The sequence below is a fragment of the Zonotrichia albicollis genome, chromosome Z (genome assembly GCF_047830755.1).
Source record: "Zonotrichia albicollis isolate bZonAlb1 chromosome Z, bZonAlb1.hap1, whole genome shotgun sequence".
NCBI classification, from domain to species: Eukaryota; Metazoa; Chordata; class Aves; order Passeriformes; family Passerellidae; genus Zonotrichia; species Zonotrichia albicollis.
Window position 1 is genome coordinate 2,109,920 of NC_133860.1, and position 17,049 is coordinate 2,126,968.

The following is a 17,049-nucleotide window of genomic DNA, read 5'->3' on the forward strand; positions in this document are numbered from 1 at the left end:
TATACTCTTTTACATACAACATACACAACATGTACTGTTTGATCCTTCAGACTTACCAATTATTGTCATCTTCAGTTCTTCTGAGTAGAAATGTTAAAAAGTAAGAGCTCTCCATTCTCCTTGTATTTGGCCATAGCAGTATATATAACAGCACTACGTTTTTTCTTTATTTTTTTCTAGAAGTTTTGTTCAACAAAAGTCTTGATGTTAGCCAAATGGAGGAAAAGGTACCAGAGTACTTGCTCAGCAAAGGCTGAGTCAGAATATGGGTTTAATGTCACATGGAAGTGCTCCACCTGCCTTTTCTTTAACTAGGAAAGCAGAGGTGGGAGGCCATGGCTGCAGGAAGAGTTAAGACACATAGGAGGGCCTAGATTTGGCCTATCTGAGACTCAAAAGACCTCAGGCATCACTCCAAAGCCACAATTTTTGTTCTCCTAAAGCTGATAGCCTGTGTACCTGCCACTGGTGTAAAAGCTCTCTTCGTCTCCATGAGAAAAGTCATATGTGCTGCTGTAGAGTGATGTGCACAATGTCCTGTGTCTGGGCTCCTGGCAAAGCCAGAATTTGCAGGATAGCTTTGGGTTCTGCCTCTCCTTCCCCAAGCACCTTCTATAAGAACCTTCACCTCACCTATGGTGAGGCCTTTGAAGAAGTAGAAATGTTTTACTTACTAGCATGGCCCATATAGTATTTTTTCAGACTGAGGCAAGTTCTGACCCATGAATTCCATACTGCAGGTCTAGAGAGAGCCATCTGCAGGGCTGGGCAGGTCTTAGCTTTGCTTTTAATCAACTTTACTACAAATGGTTCAGCTTTCTTCTCTGCAGTATTAGCACTGTGTGAGGCGAGCTCCAGAGCAAAGTTGCCATGAGGTGGTACAGGAACTAAAAACTGTTTTGCTTATCTACTTCCAGCATGCACATGCACACACGTAACTATACAAAAGATTTTTAATAAATGCTCTTTAAAAAAATACTAAATGTTGATGTTCAGTGCACACACAGGCACATGGACACACTCATTTTTTCCGAATAATCTTTTGAATGAAGGAGCAGATAAAAACAAATGGTCAGAATGTCTTTGTGAATTACCTATCCTGGAGGAATAATCTGGTCTTAGTATCTGGAGCTCATTTGTGTTTTAGGGGGGCTATGAAGCAAGGTTTCTCCTGGCTCCAGCAAAAAGTATAAGAAGATAAGACCAACTTGCAATAGAAATTTGATAGTTTGATTTCATCATGGCTGTGCACTATATGTGTAACATCTTTGCACATGCTTATCGTCAGTAAAGAAAAGCAAGATGAAGCAAAGTATGCTTTGGCATCCTTCTGCATCAAACCTATGTTTATCACACTGTACTCATCCTAACAGAAGATATGCATCTTTCTTTTAGGAGCTCCTTTCAATCCTGCCAATGCAGGCTGCAATTTTGAGGAAGATCTGTGTAATTTCTACCAAGATCACAAAGATGGCCCAGGGTGGAGCAGAGTGAAAGTGAAGCGCAATGTGTATAGAGCAGGAGATCACACTACTGGATTCGGTGAATCAAAACTGCTTTCTCCTAGAAGAGTCAAACTATATATAAGTGTTGTATAAAAGGTTAAGGTTAACCTATTGTATCATTGTTCACTCTGTTAAGTAATATCACTGCCACAATGGTTAGCTTGTCTCAGTGCAACTCTCTGCCATTAAAGATCAGCGCTCACAGCTCGGTCCTGTCTGGAGCTCTGGCTGTGCTTCCCCATGTGTAGAGGAGGAAGGTCACCTATTGGATAGTCAGGCAGGACCACAAATCAGATTATCTTCACTGTACTGCTCTCTAGTTGCTGGAGGTATGAATCCAAAAAAATATGGAAGTAAATGTAATAATAGGTTAATGCATATTTTTTAGAGAGCAGAAGTGGTCATTTAGCTCTTCTAGGCTTAGAATAGTTGGCTTTTTTAAGGGAGAACATAAATATTGTGTAGTGAAACCACATGATGAAAAGACTGTTAATGAATTCTGAAATTCAGACATCTCTTTGAGTAGAGTATTCATGGTTATTAATCATATGCACTAAGGTCTCAGTTCTTTATACTTGGTGCAGGGAATAATAGGCCTTGTACCCCACCCTCCTTTTTTTTGTCTCACAGTGCTAATCCTGAAAAGGCTAGTTTTCCAGTGAGGCCAGCAACCCAGGGAATTTTTCAGTATAAATTTGATAAGTGCTTATTTCTGGTAACTTAGCCATGCGCTAGTTTAGCTAGAAGCAGACAGGATGCTTTTGGAAAAAAAATGGTTATTTCCTGTCAGAGTGTGATAATCTATTTCTTGCCAGTTGGAACTGTTTTTATAACCCAAGTCTGATGCAATAACAGAAGCTGCTTTAATAGCAAATCAGCTGTATTAATACCATATTAAATACAATAATTATGCTGTCTTGCAGGCTATTATTTGTTGGCAAACACAAAGTTTACATCACAGCCTGGGTACATTGGACGTCTGTATGGCCCGACCCTGCCAGGAAACCTGCAGTTTTGTCTGAGTTTTTATTATGCTTTATATGGGTTTTTCAAGATGAGTGGCACTCTTGCAGTTTATATTTTTGAGGAGAATCATGTTGTTCAAGAGAAAATCTGGTCTGTCTTGGACTCTCCAAAGGGAGTTTGGACTCAAGCTGAAATCTCCTTCAAAAAGCCTATGCCTTGCAAGGTAAGACTCTTCAAATTTTCCAGATTCTGAGAGGAGATTTTCCTTGCCTTCTCAGAGTTCTTTGTTATAGGATTAATCCTAAGTGAGCCATACCTGCAAAGTGAATTAGCTGGAGATTTCACCAGAGGAGTTCTACTAAAAGCCATTTGAGTCTTAGTTTCTCAGCATGCTCCACATCCTCTCATTTTCATTTGCTTGTTTCCTATGTGAGTCATATCATCGTTGCACTCAGTTGCAGATTTTAATTAATCTAAAAAGTACTGGTAAGTTCTGGTCAAAATGGGGATCTGTTCCTTCCCTAAACTCAACTGCTGGGTTACAGTATGAAACTAGAAGTCAGTGTAAATGAGAGCAATGGACTTGAAGAATTATCAATGTCTCTTTGGAGAGGTCATTACATTATCTCAGCACATTAATAACACATTGGTACTTGACATCACCTCCTGAATAAGTCCTTAAGCCATTGTAATTCCTTATCTCCACTCTTTTTTCAGAGACTGACTTTTACACAGATTTCTATAAGCGCTACTTCTGTATTTACCTTGATTTCTGCAACAGATTTTCACTATCAGTGAGTCATCTACAGAGAACCAGATGGATCTCTACATGTTGACCAGAGTGTGACAATATGTTGAACATTTGAATGGAAACTTGTCTTGCAACTCTCAGTATTCCTAAATTAAAGACAAACATAAATATTTTCTCCGCTAAAAATTAGTTTTTGAAATAACAGCAGTTACTGACCATAAAAGGTCAAAAACCAGCTGCCTAACTGTGTTTACAGGCAAATTTACATTTAAAATTTCAGTCCTAGTTGTGGGGAAGTGTTTTATGTCAAACACCTGAAATCCTAAAGTTTCAATGCGTTTTTTATGTGCTTTGTCCATAAAACATTACAGAATTTGTAATTCCCTTTCAAGTGTTAGAGAGTAAAAAAGGAATTTTATTAGTGCCCAGTAAGTGCATATTAGAAAATTTCTCATAGTATCATCCCAAGATACTTGTAGAGAAGTTAAAATGACAAGCTTATAATTTACTTTTGTCATCTCCTGTTTAGGTATTTCTTTATTACTTCTGGAAGGGTTTAGTAGCATAATCAACTGCATGAGTAGTGGTGATGTCTGAGCATGACTGTTAAAACTGGTTGACAGTCTTGGAGGTGGCTTGTTTTCAGCATCAGACATATACATGGAAAATATTTTCCAGCATGAATTTGTGAAGAGCAATTTTTGTTTTCCTAGAAGTCAGGATATGTAAAACAGTTGTGAGGAAGCTTGCCTCCCTGCTTCTGAGTATGGAGATGTGTAGGAGGGGGAGAAAAACTATGTTCTGCAGAATGGTTTATTGGCCTCTGTCAATTCTTAAAAAAACTTCTCTGGATGCTTCAGGTCTTGTGAAAGTCTTCCTTCCCATGGAAACAAGTTGCAAAAGGTTTCTGTTGAGGAGGCATTCCTCAAATATCACAAAATATTGGGAGATTTATTGGGCTTTACCTAAGTCAGCATGTGTTTAGCAAACCATAATTTAGACACCCCTTAGCTAAATAACTGTATTTGACAGGGGGTTAAGTTCATAACGTTTTCCTTAGATAAACAGAACGAAATGGGTGAAGTTTGAAACATATTAAATGGAAAAGTACATCAAGGTGTATTACAGATGGGAAGGTAGCATAAAAAATACAAATATTGCCAAAGTTTAAGCATGTCTGCTTGAGGCAGGGGGTGAAAACCTGGTGTAGTTACAGGCTATCTGTTCATAATATTTAGAAGTAGGCTCAAATGGAGTTGCACAGTGAATTTGATTCTGACTTTTCCTTGCAATCTCATGTCCAGCTCTTCAGCCTTAATACTTTTAAAAGTCTTTTCAGGCTTTATTTTGTTTGTTTCTTCTTTTCCAAGGCAACAGAAGGAAACAAGGTATTACTGTGTGGCACTGTGTAAACACTCAGGTTAGTTATCTGTGAAGATGTGTCTGCCTAGTAGTGAAATAGCTGGCAAAAACCACGCTACACATTTCAGTGTGGAGCAGCCGTGGAGGTGCACCAGAGCGTGTTTTGGCTGGTAGAAAGGAGTGGTAGGAACCAGCAAGTTAGGGACTACCCTTCTGGCTCTGGAGGGAGAAGTGCTGAGAGACATGACAGAATCTTGACCTCTTTTGTCCTGTGTCCTGCAATCTGCCCTTATGTCTCTTGCATCCTCACTGAGGCATCTTTGTTTTATCTAGCCTGTCCCACAGGCAATGAATCACCCCTCTGCCCCCCACCCCAGTCCTCATGTTACTCTCAGCTCTGGACAATCCAATTTTTTTTTCCCTGTAATATTATTCATGTTCCATTCTGTTTGCCCTGCTTGTCCCATTTCTTACAAATTTTAGTTTCTCAAAAACTAATGACTTGACAGAAAAGTTCGGACTCTTGACACTTTTCTGCTTCTACTCCAAAGCCTTGGAGTGCTCAAGCTTTTCACATAATTTTTTTGTTTAATAGGGGCAAAATAAGCCCTTTTTTCTAGCCTTGTTCTCGGAAATGATGGAACTGTTTTGAATTAAATCTTCCAAAATAAGGCTGTACCAAGGACCTAGCATGGAAAATCTGAGCTGAGATCATTGTGTCTTGGCAATGTTATAGACAAGTGAAAAACAGTCTTTCAGTGGAGAGAGGTGGTCTCAAAATAAGATAGGGCTGCCACCTTTCCTCTAATATAGATGTAGTGACTGATGAGCCTCTTTTATTTTTTCCTGAGATGCATCATATGTGGACTTGGATGGTAAGAAGTTGTACAACAGTTTGGCTGAGCATCTTCTTGGTTACCAGGAGCCAATTTTGGATCGGGTCAGACCATGTGGAAACAGTAAAGAGTCTCCTGGCACTTCTTTAACAGCCGGTCAAGTCAACGATAATGTGTCCTGAAGGTCAAAATTATTTTTTCAGCCAGAAAACAATTGCTATAAAATAACCAATTACTCACATCCTTCATCTTTTTTCTTCTACAAATACTACTCCCAAAGCTTTGAAAAATATATGAAATCCATCTGATACATTTTAATTTTGATAGCATATTTGTTTGCATCAGGACAATAAAAAGATGCAGATTTTCAGTTCTTGGTTTCTGTAATGGTTTTTGCAAGTTCTTTTTGAATTAGCTAACTGCAGTCTGGCACAAGTTGATGGCTTGAGTTCTGTGAGCAGGAAATATGAAGCTGGCCAGCTGGCTTTTATATGACATTTTGAAAATAAAATGTTTCAAAGGCTAGGCAGGTATGATCCAGCTAAGCAAGTCATAAATGTCTATACCTACATACATATATGTGTGTTTGTGTGCATATATATTTATATTTATATATAGGTGTGTGTGTGTGCACATACTGTAAATACACATGCTGATAATGCTAGTGAAAAGGCAGGGAATTTAAAATCCTGATTTCCTAATTTGTACTTGCAGCACTGTCTCATTATATTGATTTATACTGTACCCAGGAAATCAGTGTGAGAAGAAAGAAATACAAAAAAATTTCTAATGTTTTTTGACATCACTTAAATCCTTCATGGTTTATTGTATACGCCTCTTTAAGGGCAGCATGAAAACCTAAATCTGAATTTTATAGATTATTTTCAGTAATTGATCTTCCATGCCAATACATGTCAGGAAAATGTAGGAGCTAACTGGAAGAAAATTTGACATGTCATTTGCATCCTTTAAAAGCTCACATGAACTGTGAAGCAAGAATCTACATTTTAATATTTTGTGTGTGTGTGGGTGGGTGTGTGTGCGCACGCGTGCACGCATGTGTGCATGTGTATGTGGGTAAACACCAGCATGGAAAAATATTTTTCTTATGCAACTTCACAATGAAGTCCAAATACCTAGATTAAAATGAAGGTTTAAGTTCAGTTGGGTCTGCTGGTATCAAATCTGCTCATTTTTGCTAGATTTGAGTTACCATTCTGAAGCTCAGGTTTTTGAAAGCTAACATCTTGTGGTTTTTGTCCATCATGCAAGCTTTTGCAATATTACCCAGTAAAATAATGCTTGAACCTCCCAAAGAGTTCAAAATCAAATCCTCAGAAAGATAATTGGCATAACAGTCTATCCTACTACCCTATCTAACTGTGACTGCATTTTTGTTTTTTCATTGCTTAAGTATTCTCTTATTCCTCTTTGATGGTTTTTCCTCACTCTCTTTACTTGAGTTTATCTGCTTGCTTTCTCTTATCCTCCGCAAGTAATTTTAGTTGCAATTGTGAGAAAGGAAAATCAAGTGACTCTGTGTTGCACTTGAATATTTACATGTTTTAAAACAAAGAGAAGAGAAGACTTTCTCAGAACAATAGTGAGAAACTTTCCTGCAAGATGCTGTGGAGGCCAATAGTAGACATATATTTAAAAAAATATTTTAAAAAATAATGGAAAATGGACGTCACAGTGACTGTAACCACAGTGGTCCAGTTGTGACCTCCAGTTCAGCAAGTTCTTCAGCTTTTTTTGGGTTGGACATAATATAAAAGCTTTAGTGCTGGTTTGTTTCTTGTACTGTTTTCCCTAAATATCAATTATCACCCTGCTGCCTTCCTTGTACTTGATCTGAGTATCTTTGGACCTTTCATCTCACATCATCACCATGGTGATGCTCAATGGTAAATTATTCTTGCATTTATTTCTCTTTGCTGGCAAGAAATCTGTGTTTCCTGCTTGTCCACCCAAGTCACAGGTAAATGACTAAACTAATCTTGGATAAACAAAAACGTAGATCTCTGTGATCAAGTCACTAGTGTAAAAAATACAGTTCTCCAGTCAGGTGCCAACTGAAGGAAGGCAGACATTCTCCTCCTCATCCTCCTCCTCCTCCTGTTCCAACAAAACCTTTATTGGTCTTCCCACAATAAGGTATGCACCCTAAAGAGGCTGGAATTAGCTGCAGTTTTATAGAACAGTCCTGTCATTCCTTCCCTTACCTTTTAAAATGAAAAACTTCTTGAAGGACAGTCACCAGAAATGCCTAAAATAAGAATGGTAGAGTTAGTTTGGGAACAGTAGGATAGTGCTGCTAAGTGGGAACCTCAGTTCCTGTGGTGCTTAATACGTGGTTATGGAAACAGCATACTGGAAACTGAAAAAAGTTACTTAGGTTAGGAAGCAGTGCCCAAATGGCTTGCATCTTCTTAGTTGCTAAGCAAGGTGATATGTTGCATGAAATATTACATATCTCCTTTTGGAATCTCCAATCCTTAATGGTCAGGAAACTGTTTAATGGGAATGAGGATAGAGCCCTTACAGTAGATTTGTGGAAATCTGTGAGAGTGTTCAGGGACAGATGACAATATCAGTGTCCTGTGCATATTTGTGTGCAGGCAGTGTTCTCTACTGTGCAATCCAGCAAGAGGAGATGTAGGATAAACAGCCTGTGGCACTAGGTTATTTTGTTAGCTTTATGTTTCTCTTTCATTATTTTTTTCTGCCCTTGGACAAGAAAGGTTTTCAAAAATACTTGTTCAAGTGTCCCAAGCTTATTACCAATGTTATCCAATTATTTATGTAGAAGCTTTCATATTACATTATTTTTTCAATAGAAGCTCATTGTATTTACATGGCAAGAAACCGAATTTGCTTGGCAAGTGTCATTTTAAATCAATCTGTTTTAAATGACAGAAGCTTGCAGATGTTCTAATTTTGGCTTACTTGAATTCTTGATAAATGTTTCTGACTGTTTAGGCCAAAAAAATACAAGCCACTTAAAATCTAGTTTTATTTAAGCTAGCTATGAGTAATTTGGTCTACACTTAAAACATCTGTATTGAAAAGCCCTGAGACAGTCAAAATGGTTTTCCCATCCCCCGTGTGGTCAGTCCTTGGCTTACATGCTTGTATGTAAGCTCTTTATTTGCATAACTGAATGAAAAGTCAGGCTCCCTGTCTTGTGTGAAAACATCTTAACTGCTTCTTCCTGTCAGGTCACACTTTTGTTTCTAGTGTTCAAATTATTTTTTTATTTTGTAATACTTGTGTCACTGTGAAGAAGTTAAAACAGTAGCTTCTCAGAAAAAAATCCATGTCAGACTCCACTGTAACTGTTGTTCTTCTTTAGGAAATTGAACTTTGAATGTGTCTAAGTGACAGACTGAGTTTTGTGTCTACACAGATTTACAGTGTGTCATTTAAAGTAGGAATATTCATTAGGATGGAAAAAATAAATTACCTTGCTGCAGAGGCATAGCTTGCTTTTAAGTCACCAGTTTGGACTATTTTCATATTTTTCTTCTGTTTGGCTGATCTGGCTCTCTAATTGAGCAAGATGTATACGTTCTGGGATAAACAAGGAGGAAAGAAAACACACAGAACATATAGGGATCCAAGGGAACATATAGGCATCTCCTTTTCTCCTGTTCTCAGTCCAGCTCCCACCAAACCTTCTATAGCAAGCTTCCCACTATCTCTCCTTACACTGAAGGTACCTTCCTGCATGTCCTCCTATTTCTTCTCCTCTAAAAGCAGATTAACTTTATATGCGTGTGAGTTTTAATTCCTTGTAGAGTCGCTGAGTGCTAAAGATGAGAAGTCCCTTCTACCTCACCCAGTACCTGCAGCACAGCCCAATGTGGAGTCTCAGCAGAAGGTTGCTCAACCGGCCGTTTTCATCCGGCATTGCTCATACCTCGTATCATCCAGGATACGTGCTAAGGAAGGATTATTGATATTTTGAGACTGAAGGCCAGGACCATTGATTAGGCTCTGCAAGATAAACAAACCAGCTTCTAAGCTGGGGCAATGGTTTGGAAGAAAACTGACTCCCCAGCCGTGTCCTGTTATTGGAACAAAAAGAAACATGAGAGATATGTTTTATTTTTCAGTAACATGGGCAACAACTGCCTTCACTGGATAGTGTTTTTAATTTAGCGTCCAAAATAGTATGAGAGTCCAGGAATCTCTGTTACCTAGCTTGGAACAATCAGTATGTTGATCATCTGCCATGCTTTATGACAAAAAAAGCTCAGCACAAAGAATCCCCTATTGTCTTCTCCAAGGCATGAGATAAAGTCATAAGATTTTATTTTGGAAAAATTGACCAAGCAAATATTTTAATTCAAAACAAGAACAAATGCAAAGCAACTTGAGATTAGTTCTATTGAGACTGCAGGAAGGATTCAGAGATCTGACTTAGTGTGAAAATGAGTAGTTTTGTAAATCCAAGTTGGTACAATTTTGGTAGGTAAAGTTCAAATACTCAAATATTTTGCTTTATGACAGAAAAATATATTTAAAACAGAAGAAGAGTGAATAAATTTGACATGTGAATAAAAATGTTCTAGTCCATTGCTTAAAATTAAATCAAGAATGTAACAACAAAATAAATTGAGGGGACTGTAACAATTTCAGTAGATTTGCTATAGCCAGTACTGAAAACTCTGCACTCACAAGTACATGCTCCCAAGTAGAAGACTTTGTAATTTCATCCCTGAAATTACGGAGTTTGCTCATGGCAGTGTGTCCCTCAACACCACAAAAATCAAGTGGAAAACTAGTGAAGCTTAAGCTACAGATGGCAAAGCTGAACAAGTCACTGAATCAGATCAATCCTTTAGTTGTACAAAGATTACTGGTTCAATGTCCTTTGAGAGACCACAGTTATTGTTGTGATGCTTTTTAAATGGAGGGCTTTCTCCAGGACCCAATGGGTAGTTACATACCTTGTATGGAACAAATTACTGCAATCTAAGAATAAAGAACTTAATCCTGCTCCCAATGAGGTCAGTACTAAAGCATCGCTTAAAACATGACTCCACAGTGTGGAAATGTTATTTCACAAATGGGGACTGACTTCACTCTTACATGCGTGGTTTTCTGAAGATTCATGGATTAGGGCTATAATATGTCTTTAGTTCATTACAAATGTTCACCAGAATACATTTATTAAAATTTTGGCCAATGGTATTCACCCAATGTCAGTATCTTATTTTATGCTTATTTTATGCTTTTTTCCAAGAGATGCTACTGTTTTTAAGGGATTGCCCCTGTGTCCTGACAATGAATTTATAAAGTATGAAAAAATTTTTGTCCTGTTAAACCTTGAGGCTAAGATACAGTTCCACAGTGGGAAGAAAAGAACAAAAAAAGGTGTGAGGTTTAGGCCACCATATGCTGAGCAGTTTTGCATTCTGTGCAGGGGCACTCCTTAACTCCATACCAGTGGTAGTTTACAAGACAGATAATCAATAATAATCAGGCTTGGGAGCACTGAATTGAAGATTTTCAAAAATTGCTCCTCCCTGGGCAGCATAATGCATACACTCTTCCAAGTTTTTGGTGTAGTTCCTGTTATTATAAGCAAATGAGTCAATAAATACTACATAGCAAAACAAACTGGCAAAATACCATGTAAGTACCATACTGAAAGTGTTACCGAGGCTACTAGAAGAGAACATACTAAATAATGCTCTAACAACTTTTGAATGCCATTTTGTACTCCTGTGAAACTTGTCCGTCAGCATTTAACCTCAAATATGCAACTGAGGTGTTGTCCAGAAGATTAAACAGTTAGAAGTGACAGTAATCCATCTGCAATCACTGGAATAGAACTCAACACAAAGGAATTGTTTTGAAAAACTCCTCCTAAATTATGGTCATAACCCCAGTAGTCAGACAGATGGTTTGGTGTAGTTGGGACAAGAAAACCGCCCGCAGTGTTTTCATAAAGTAAATTCTAATGTGTCTACTGTAATTCAAAGAAATCTGTGTCAATTTTGGCAGAAGGGCAACTGAGAGTCTTAGAGTTTCTTTACATTTTATTTTACTATCTCATGAGTGACTTGTATTTTCCATGGCAGAATTAATGTTTACTCAAATCAATGATCTTGGATGTTTTTATTAACCTCCACAAACTCAGATGAGCACTGTGAATCATGCATAACATTTCAAGTCTCCTGCGCTATGATGTCATGGCATTGAGTCATTTATGAATAATCCCATTGTGTGCAGTAGTTTGAGTTCCTCTCTATTATTCTTTGCATTTTGCCACAGCCTTTTTTGTCCATCACTCCACATTACTCCTTCAAATTTATTTTTCCATGGATAAAACCTCCTAGTTTTCAGGATAAGATAGCTGAAGATATTTGAGCTGTTCATGTTGGGTGTTGGGCAAGAAAAAAACACAGCCTCAGTGAGTCATGTTTTCTCAGAGACAAAAAAAATACTCTAGTAAAGTGGGAATTACATAGAGATATACATAATTTGCCTACAAAAGTGAGAAAATATTTTCTTTACATTGAAAACATACATTTAGTCCCCACTAGAATTGACATTTCAGTCATTGGCAGAATGTGCCAAGGCAAAGTGCATCCATTATTTCTGTTCTGTAGATTTTAAAATTATCTGTGCATTTGGAAAAAACACTTAACATTTCAGACTCTTAACAGTGCCAGGTTTTATACATTACACTTCCTTCCTGTATCACAGGTTGTCTTTGTTAGCTGGTGTAAAAGCTTCTGGGACTGTGGACTTGTGGCACTGGATGATGTATCATTGAGCCTGGGAAGCTGCCAGGCTGCTGGTAAGACCATGTGTATTTGTCATCCAACAGCTGCTATCCTTTTGAGAAGAGCTCATACACCTTCATTTTCCAAGCCTGTCCTACAGCTGACTTCATCCTGTTGTGGTTTCTTGTCTTCTTTTTTTTTCCAATAAGTATTGCATAAATCCTATTTTTGCAAAGTAGCAAACATCCAGCAAGGACCAGTTTTTGCTCACAGGGGTACCAGCTAACTCCTAATCAATTTCAGTGACTCCAGAGCAGTTGCATATAGGTGAAAGGTCCTTGGAGGGCATTAAAATAAACTCACCGTTCAACTGAGTGAAAAGTAGTTTTCAAATGGTCTTTAAGAAGCCAGGAATGAACTCTGTGTTTTTCAAAACACAGCGTAATTTTTTTTTTTTTAGGCAAGAAATAGAGTTGCGCCAAGGTCAAGGCACAGCCTCACCTGAGCTGCAGTTCTTTGATTAAGACATAGAAAAGCAGTCCAAGACTCCCACTGTAGTGGGAGAAACTGAATGGTTTTCAGCAAAATTTTACCCTCTGACATGCACAGGCCAACCTCTCTGAACTCACAAAACTTCTCCTTTTGTGGCTTTGTGAGGTTTGACAATACAACAATTGTATCCTGATTTTTAAAAAAAGTTCTCATGAGGCAGGCACAATCTACAATCCCATTCTTCTTTGGAATAAAGCCATGCCTTTGCAATGATCCTGATAGCTTTTTGATGACCCCTCTTGATTGGATTTTATGCATTCAGGCTAAAAAACAGAGAGAAGTCACATGTACAAAACAAGATGCCATTTTTCTAAACTATTTCCAACAGTTGTCTTGCTGTAATTTTTAAGTAATTGGAAAAGGAACCAAAGCTGCAGAACTGGTATCTGGGTGGAGAGTCATGCCATGGCTTGTCTCTGATGGCAGCAAAATAAATGCCTGAAAAATGCCCCAGAGGTATCAAGGCTTCCTCCTCTTCAAAAGGTGTAGGCAGCTCAAAATGTTTACTTCTGAATGACAAATTAGGATTACCTGACAGAAGCTTCCTGGCATGTACCTGAATTATATCACCTTTTGTATGATCTAATAGAATTGAAATAATGAAAATACTCCAGTAATTGCAGCTCTGTGGTATGTTGTAGGCTGCAGTAGAGTCTGGTGCCAAAGGAACAGAGGACAGCTAAATGTGGCATTGATTTCAGTTCACAGAAACTCCAGTCTTTGACAATGCTCATTTATTATGCATGTTATACATGCTGGGACTTATTAACCTGCTTGGGGTGCCAAAATAGTGAAGAAAATTACACTGGTAATTCTATAACAGTTATAGAATCATAGAATTGCTAAGGTTAGAATAGACCTCTAAGACCATTGAATCCAACCATTAAAACCAAAAGACCTCATAAGATCATCTAGTCCAAAACACTATTGTGAAGACTAATAAACTGTTTTAAAGAATCCTAGGACTAGTGAATCCTAGTTACTGAGCTAGACTAGGACACAGATTTCCCCAAAGATGTGAAGAGATTTAAATTAAATTTTATACAACAGTTTGAAGGTAGCTTGTATGAGCTTGTAACTATTGTAAGCATTGCCAGGTAGCTGTAATTGATGTCAGCAGGTGAGGAAATGCAATACATTACTTGTGTAATCTTTCCATGTATCAGTCTAACATATCTGAAGTTTTAAACTATATCCTCTCCTTACAGATTTGTTGCTGCCCACTCCTGGAGAATGCACTTTTGAAAAAGATGAGTGTGTGTTCACCCAGAAGAGAGGTCGTGGGAGCTGGCACAGGAAGAGGGGTCCAACTCCCACTTCTTACACTGGACCAAAAGGAGACCACACTACTGGGGTAGGTGAGTTAAATTCCACATTGAACTTTCAGAACAGAGTTTGGCAGTTAATAAAAAGTATTAATTAAATATTTTAAATGATAACCCAGAAGATAGAGAAAGCTTTTGCTCTTCTATTCAGAAAAGTTACTAATCAAACGAAATAAGCCCATTACACAGGGAACTCATGTGTGGTTTTGAGAATACGACATTTAATCTGAATTATCTCTAGGCCATGTCAATAATTTGATTGTCATGTCCCAAAGTAGCCTTTTCCTTAGGAAATAAAAGAAGAGGATGACTGTCCACATCTCACAGAAAAAGCTCCTTCCAAACTCCCGGTTTACGTGAATATTCCCTGAAACTGACTTTAGACCTATTTTCAGTTTACGTGGATCATTAAGAAGTCTGAGAAGTGAGGCTGATAGCTTGACTTTAAAATTGAGAGCCTTTTAAGCCTGGTCTGTGAATGATTATTTCTTAGTTCATTTCTTAACAGCAAGCTGTGCAAGGGGTTGGGATTCTTCTGTATGAACCCCTTTGGGTTCAAACTTAGAAGAAAACATGAAGAATAAAAGAGATCCCACAAGCCTTTATCTTGAAAATGTGCTCCACAAGCTCACTAGTGCAAGTTCAAGTATTTAGGACTCCCATTAGCATGAATGCACAGAAAACTGCATCGCCACCAACCATAGCCTAAAAGCATACCCTCAGATGTACCTGCAGCTGTCTCAGAATTCCAATGAATCAACCTCTATCAGAATGCAATTCCTGGTGTAACAGCAGCTGTAGTATATTCTTCCTTTGTATTCTGTTCTGTGGCTACATATTTCAACAGATATAACCAAGTTTTAAGGGTTCAGGCCATGAACTGGTGCAAGGCAAATTCACGCCCCTCATTCCATCACTCAGATATCACCAGCTGGAGCAAACTGAAGTGTGTGAGAAGACTGAGGAGCACGCCCACAACCCATCTGCTGCATAAAGCAACTGTTCTGTTTTGAAATGTACGCTCTGCCAGCAGACAGTGAACTCAGATAATGTAGGAACTCTTCATGCAGTCCTAGTGTTCCCTTTTTGTGGTCTGTCCCTTTACCTGCCTGTCTGTCACCAGAAGTCGTGGGGGTGAGATTGCCTTCAGAGGGAGTGGGAATTCCCAAGGATCAGTTAGACAGGCAGAATGCTGAGAGCAGCAACAGCAGCCAGTGGTTACTTGAGAGTACCTTGTGGTACTCAAGAGTCCTATTTTCTGTGCAAGCAAGCCCCTAGTGAAGACATCTCCTCTCAGCAAGGTTGTAGTTTCGTGGTGAGCAGCAGTAAAGAGAGAAGGTGAAAAGGAACATTATCTACAGCTGTAGATCCATAATTCATGCAGTGTATTGGAGAATTCCCAGGCTGGTTTGTACCAAACCTAGTGCAATCCATTTCAAATACTTTGTTGTTCACTATGCATAGAAGTACCTTCAGTTAAAAATCAAAACCTAAAGCTCATATTACAGCATAATAAAATAACTTGCCTTTTTCTCTAAAGACTGAATCATATTATAAACTTGTTATAAAGACTAGATCTCTTGGCTTTATGAATTCAAACCCAGCATTACTACAGCACACCATTATTACAGTATCTCAAATATTACAGTTCAAAAATGCAGAAAGTCTGTGAATCATTAACAAAATAGTTTCAATCATGGGGGGTTTTTTAATATAATGAGTATATTGAGCATAATGAACTTTCCAACGTAATGTATCCTACTTTGCTAATATTTACTTATGTCTTTTAAAGGATACTACATGTATATAGAGGCATCTAACATGGTCTATGGACAGAGAGCATACCTAGTTTCAAGATCATTAAGAGGAACATCTGGAAAACAGTGCCTGACATTTTTCTATCATATGTATGGAGCTGGGACTGGATTATTAAGTGTTTATCTAAAAAAGGAAGGGGAGGATGAAGAAATACCTTTGTGGAGGAGGACAGGGGAACAAAGCATCTCATGGCTAAGGGGACTGATAGAATATGAAAGTGATACAAACTACCAGGTAAGAAAAAAAAGCAAGAAGCAGTCAAATTGGAATATTGAAATGAAGTATGTATTAGAATCCAAGTTTTGTATTGTTTAAAAAAAATTACAATAAAATGTTTAAATGTAGGTGGCATTGAATGGATACCTGAAGAACATGAAATAATGCAATATTTTACAAATGAAGTTAGGGAGGGATTTATTAAAGACATGAATAAGTTGCAAGTAGGAAAATAGTTATGAATTCAAATGTATTTAAATGTATTAAATGCTTTTTTAAAGTACTTAAATTTAGATGCTATCATTTTTTATCAGTAGTGATAGGGCTTTTTCAAGATCATTTGTGTAATTTCTTTTCCTTCAGTTGTCTGTCCAGATTTGACACAGCTACTGAGCTGTGATGAAATGGCAGCTTCTTGTAGGATGATCTTTCTAAGGGGGCACCAAGGAGAAGGAATGATGCAAAGCCAGAGGTCTGTCCAAGGAGAGGGGAAAACAAAAGGCAGAGGAAAGGAGAGGGGAAGGGAGAGCAGAGGAGGGGATAAAGGGTATCCCTTGAATAGGTTGCATGGCTATTATTTTTTTCAGTCCTTTCACCATCTGGATTAATGATAATTTGTGTTTCACTTTACAGATTATTTTTGAGGCAATCCGTGGTGTGTCAATAAGAAGTGACACTGCTATTGATGATATTCTGTTCCAGGCAGGACCTTGTTTGGGTAAGTTTCAAGACACTTTGTAAGAGATATCTGAAATTCCCAGTGCTTGTTTGTGGGTGAGTGATGTTTCCCTTGAGTCTCCATTTGAATTTAGTATCAGGCTGCTGGGTTAGTGCAGAACTTTTACCCTCTAATAGGATGTGAGATCATCCTCAGAATCTCAACTAGTAAACCAGTGGCTGTAAACTTTTTAAAAACCACATGACAATACCATTTAAATCCAGCATGCCAATTAAATTCTGCTGTAAGTATTCTTATGT

At 38.1% G+C, this 17,049-nt stretch overlaps 1 protein-coding gene across 3 annotated transcripts in view; it reads left to right on the top strand.

Moving 5' to 3' along the window:
* Positions 1-17,049, top strand: part of MAMDC2 (MAM domain containing 2) — a 63,462-nt gene that overhangs the window by 44,502 nt on the left and 1,911 nt on the right. For 2 of the 3 annotated variants that reach the window (XM_026795090.2, XM_005489646.4), the window contains exons 8-13: positions 1,396-1,542; positions 2,429-2,694; positions 12,141-12,234; positions 13,921-14,070; positions 15,830-16,089; positions 16,705-16,789. In XM_026795090.2, the coding sequence (XP_026650891.2) occupies positions 1,396-1,542; positions 2,429-2,694; positions 12,141-12,234; positions 13,921-14,070; positions 15,830-16,089; positions 16,705-16,789 (1,002 nt within the window). Of the gene's footprint in view, positions 1-1,395; positions 1,543-2,428; positions 2,695-12,140; positions 12,235-13,920; positions 14,071-15,829; positions 16,090-16,704; positions 16,790-17,049 lie in introns of those variants that run through there. The other variant, XM_026795091.2, reaches the window with a different exon arrangement.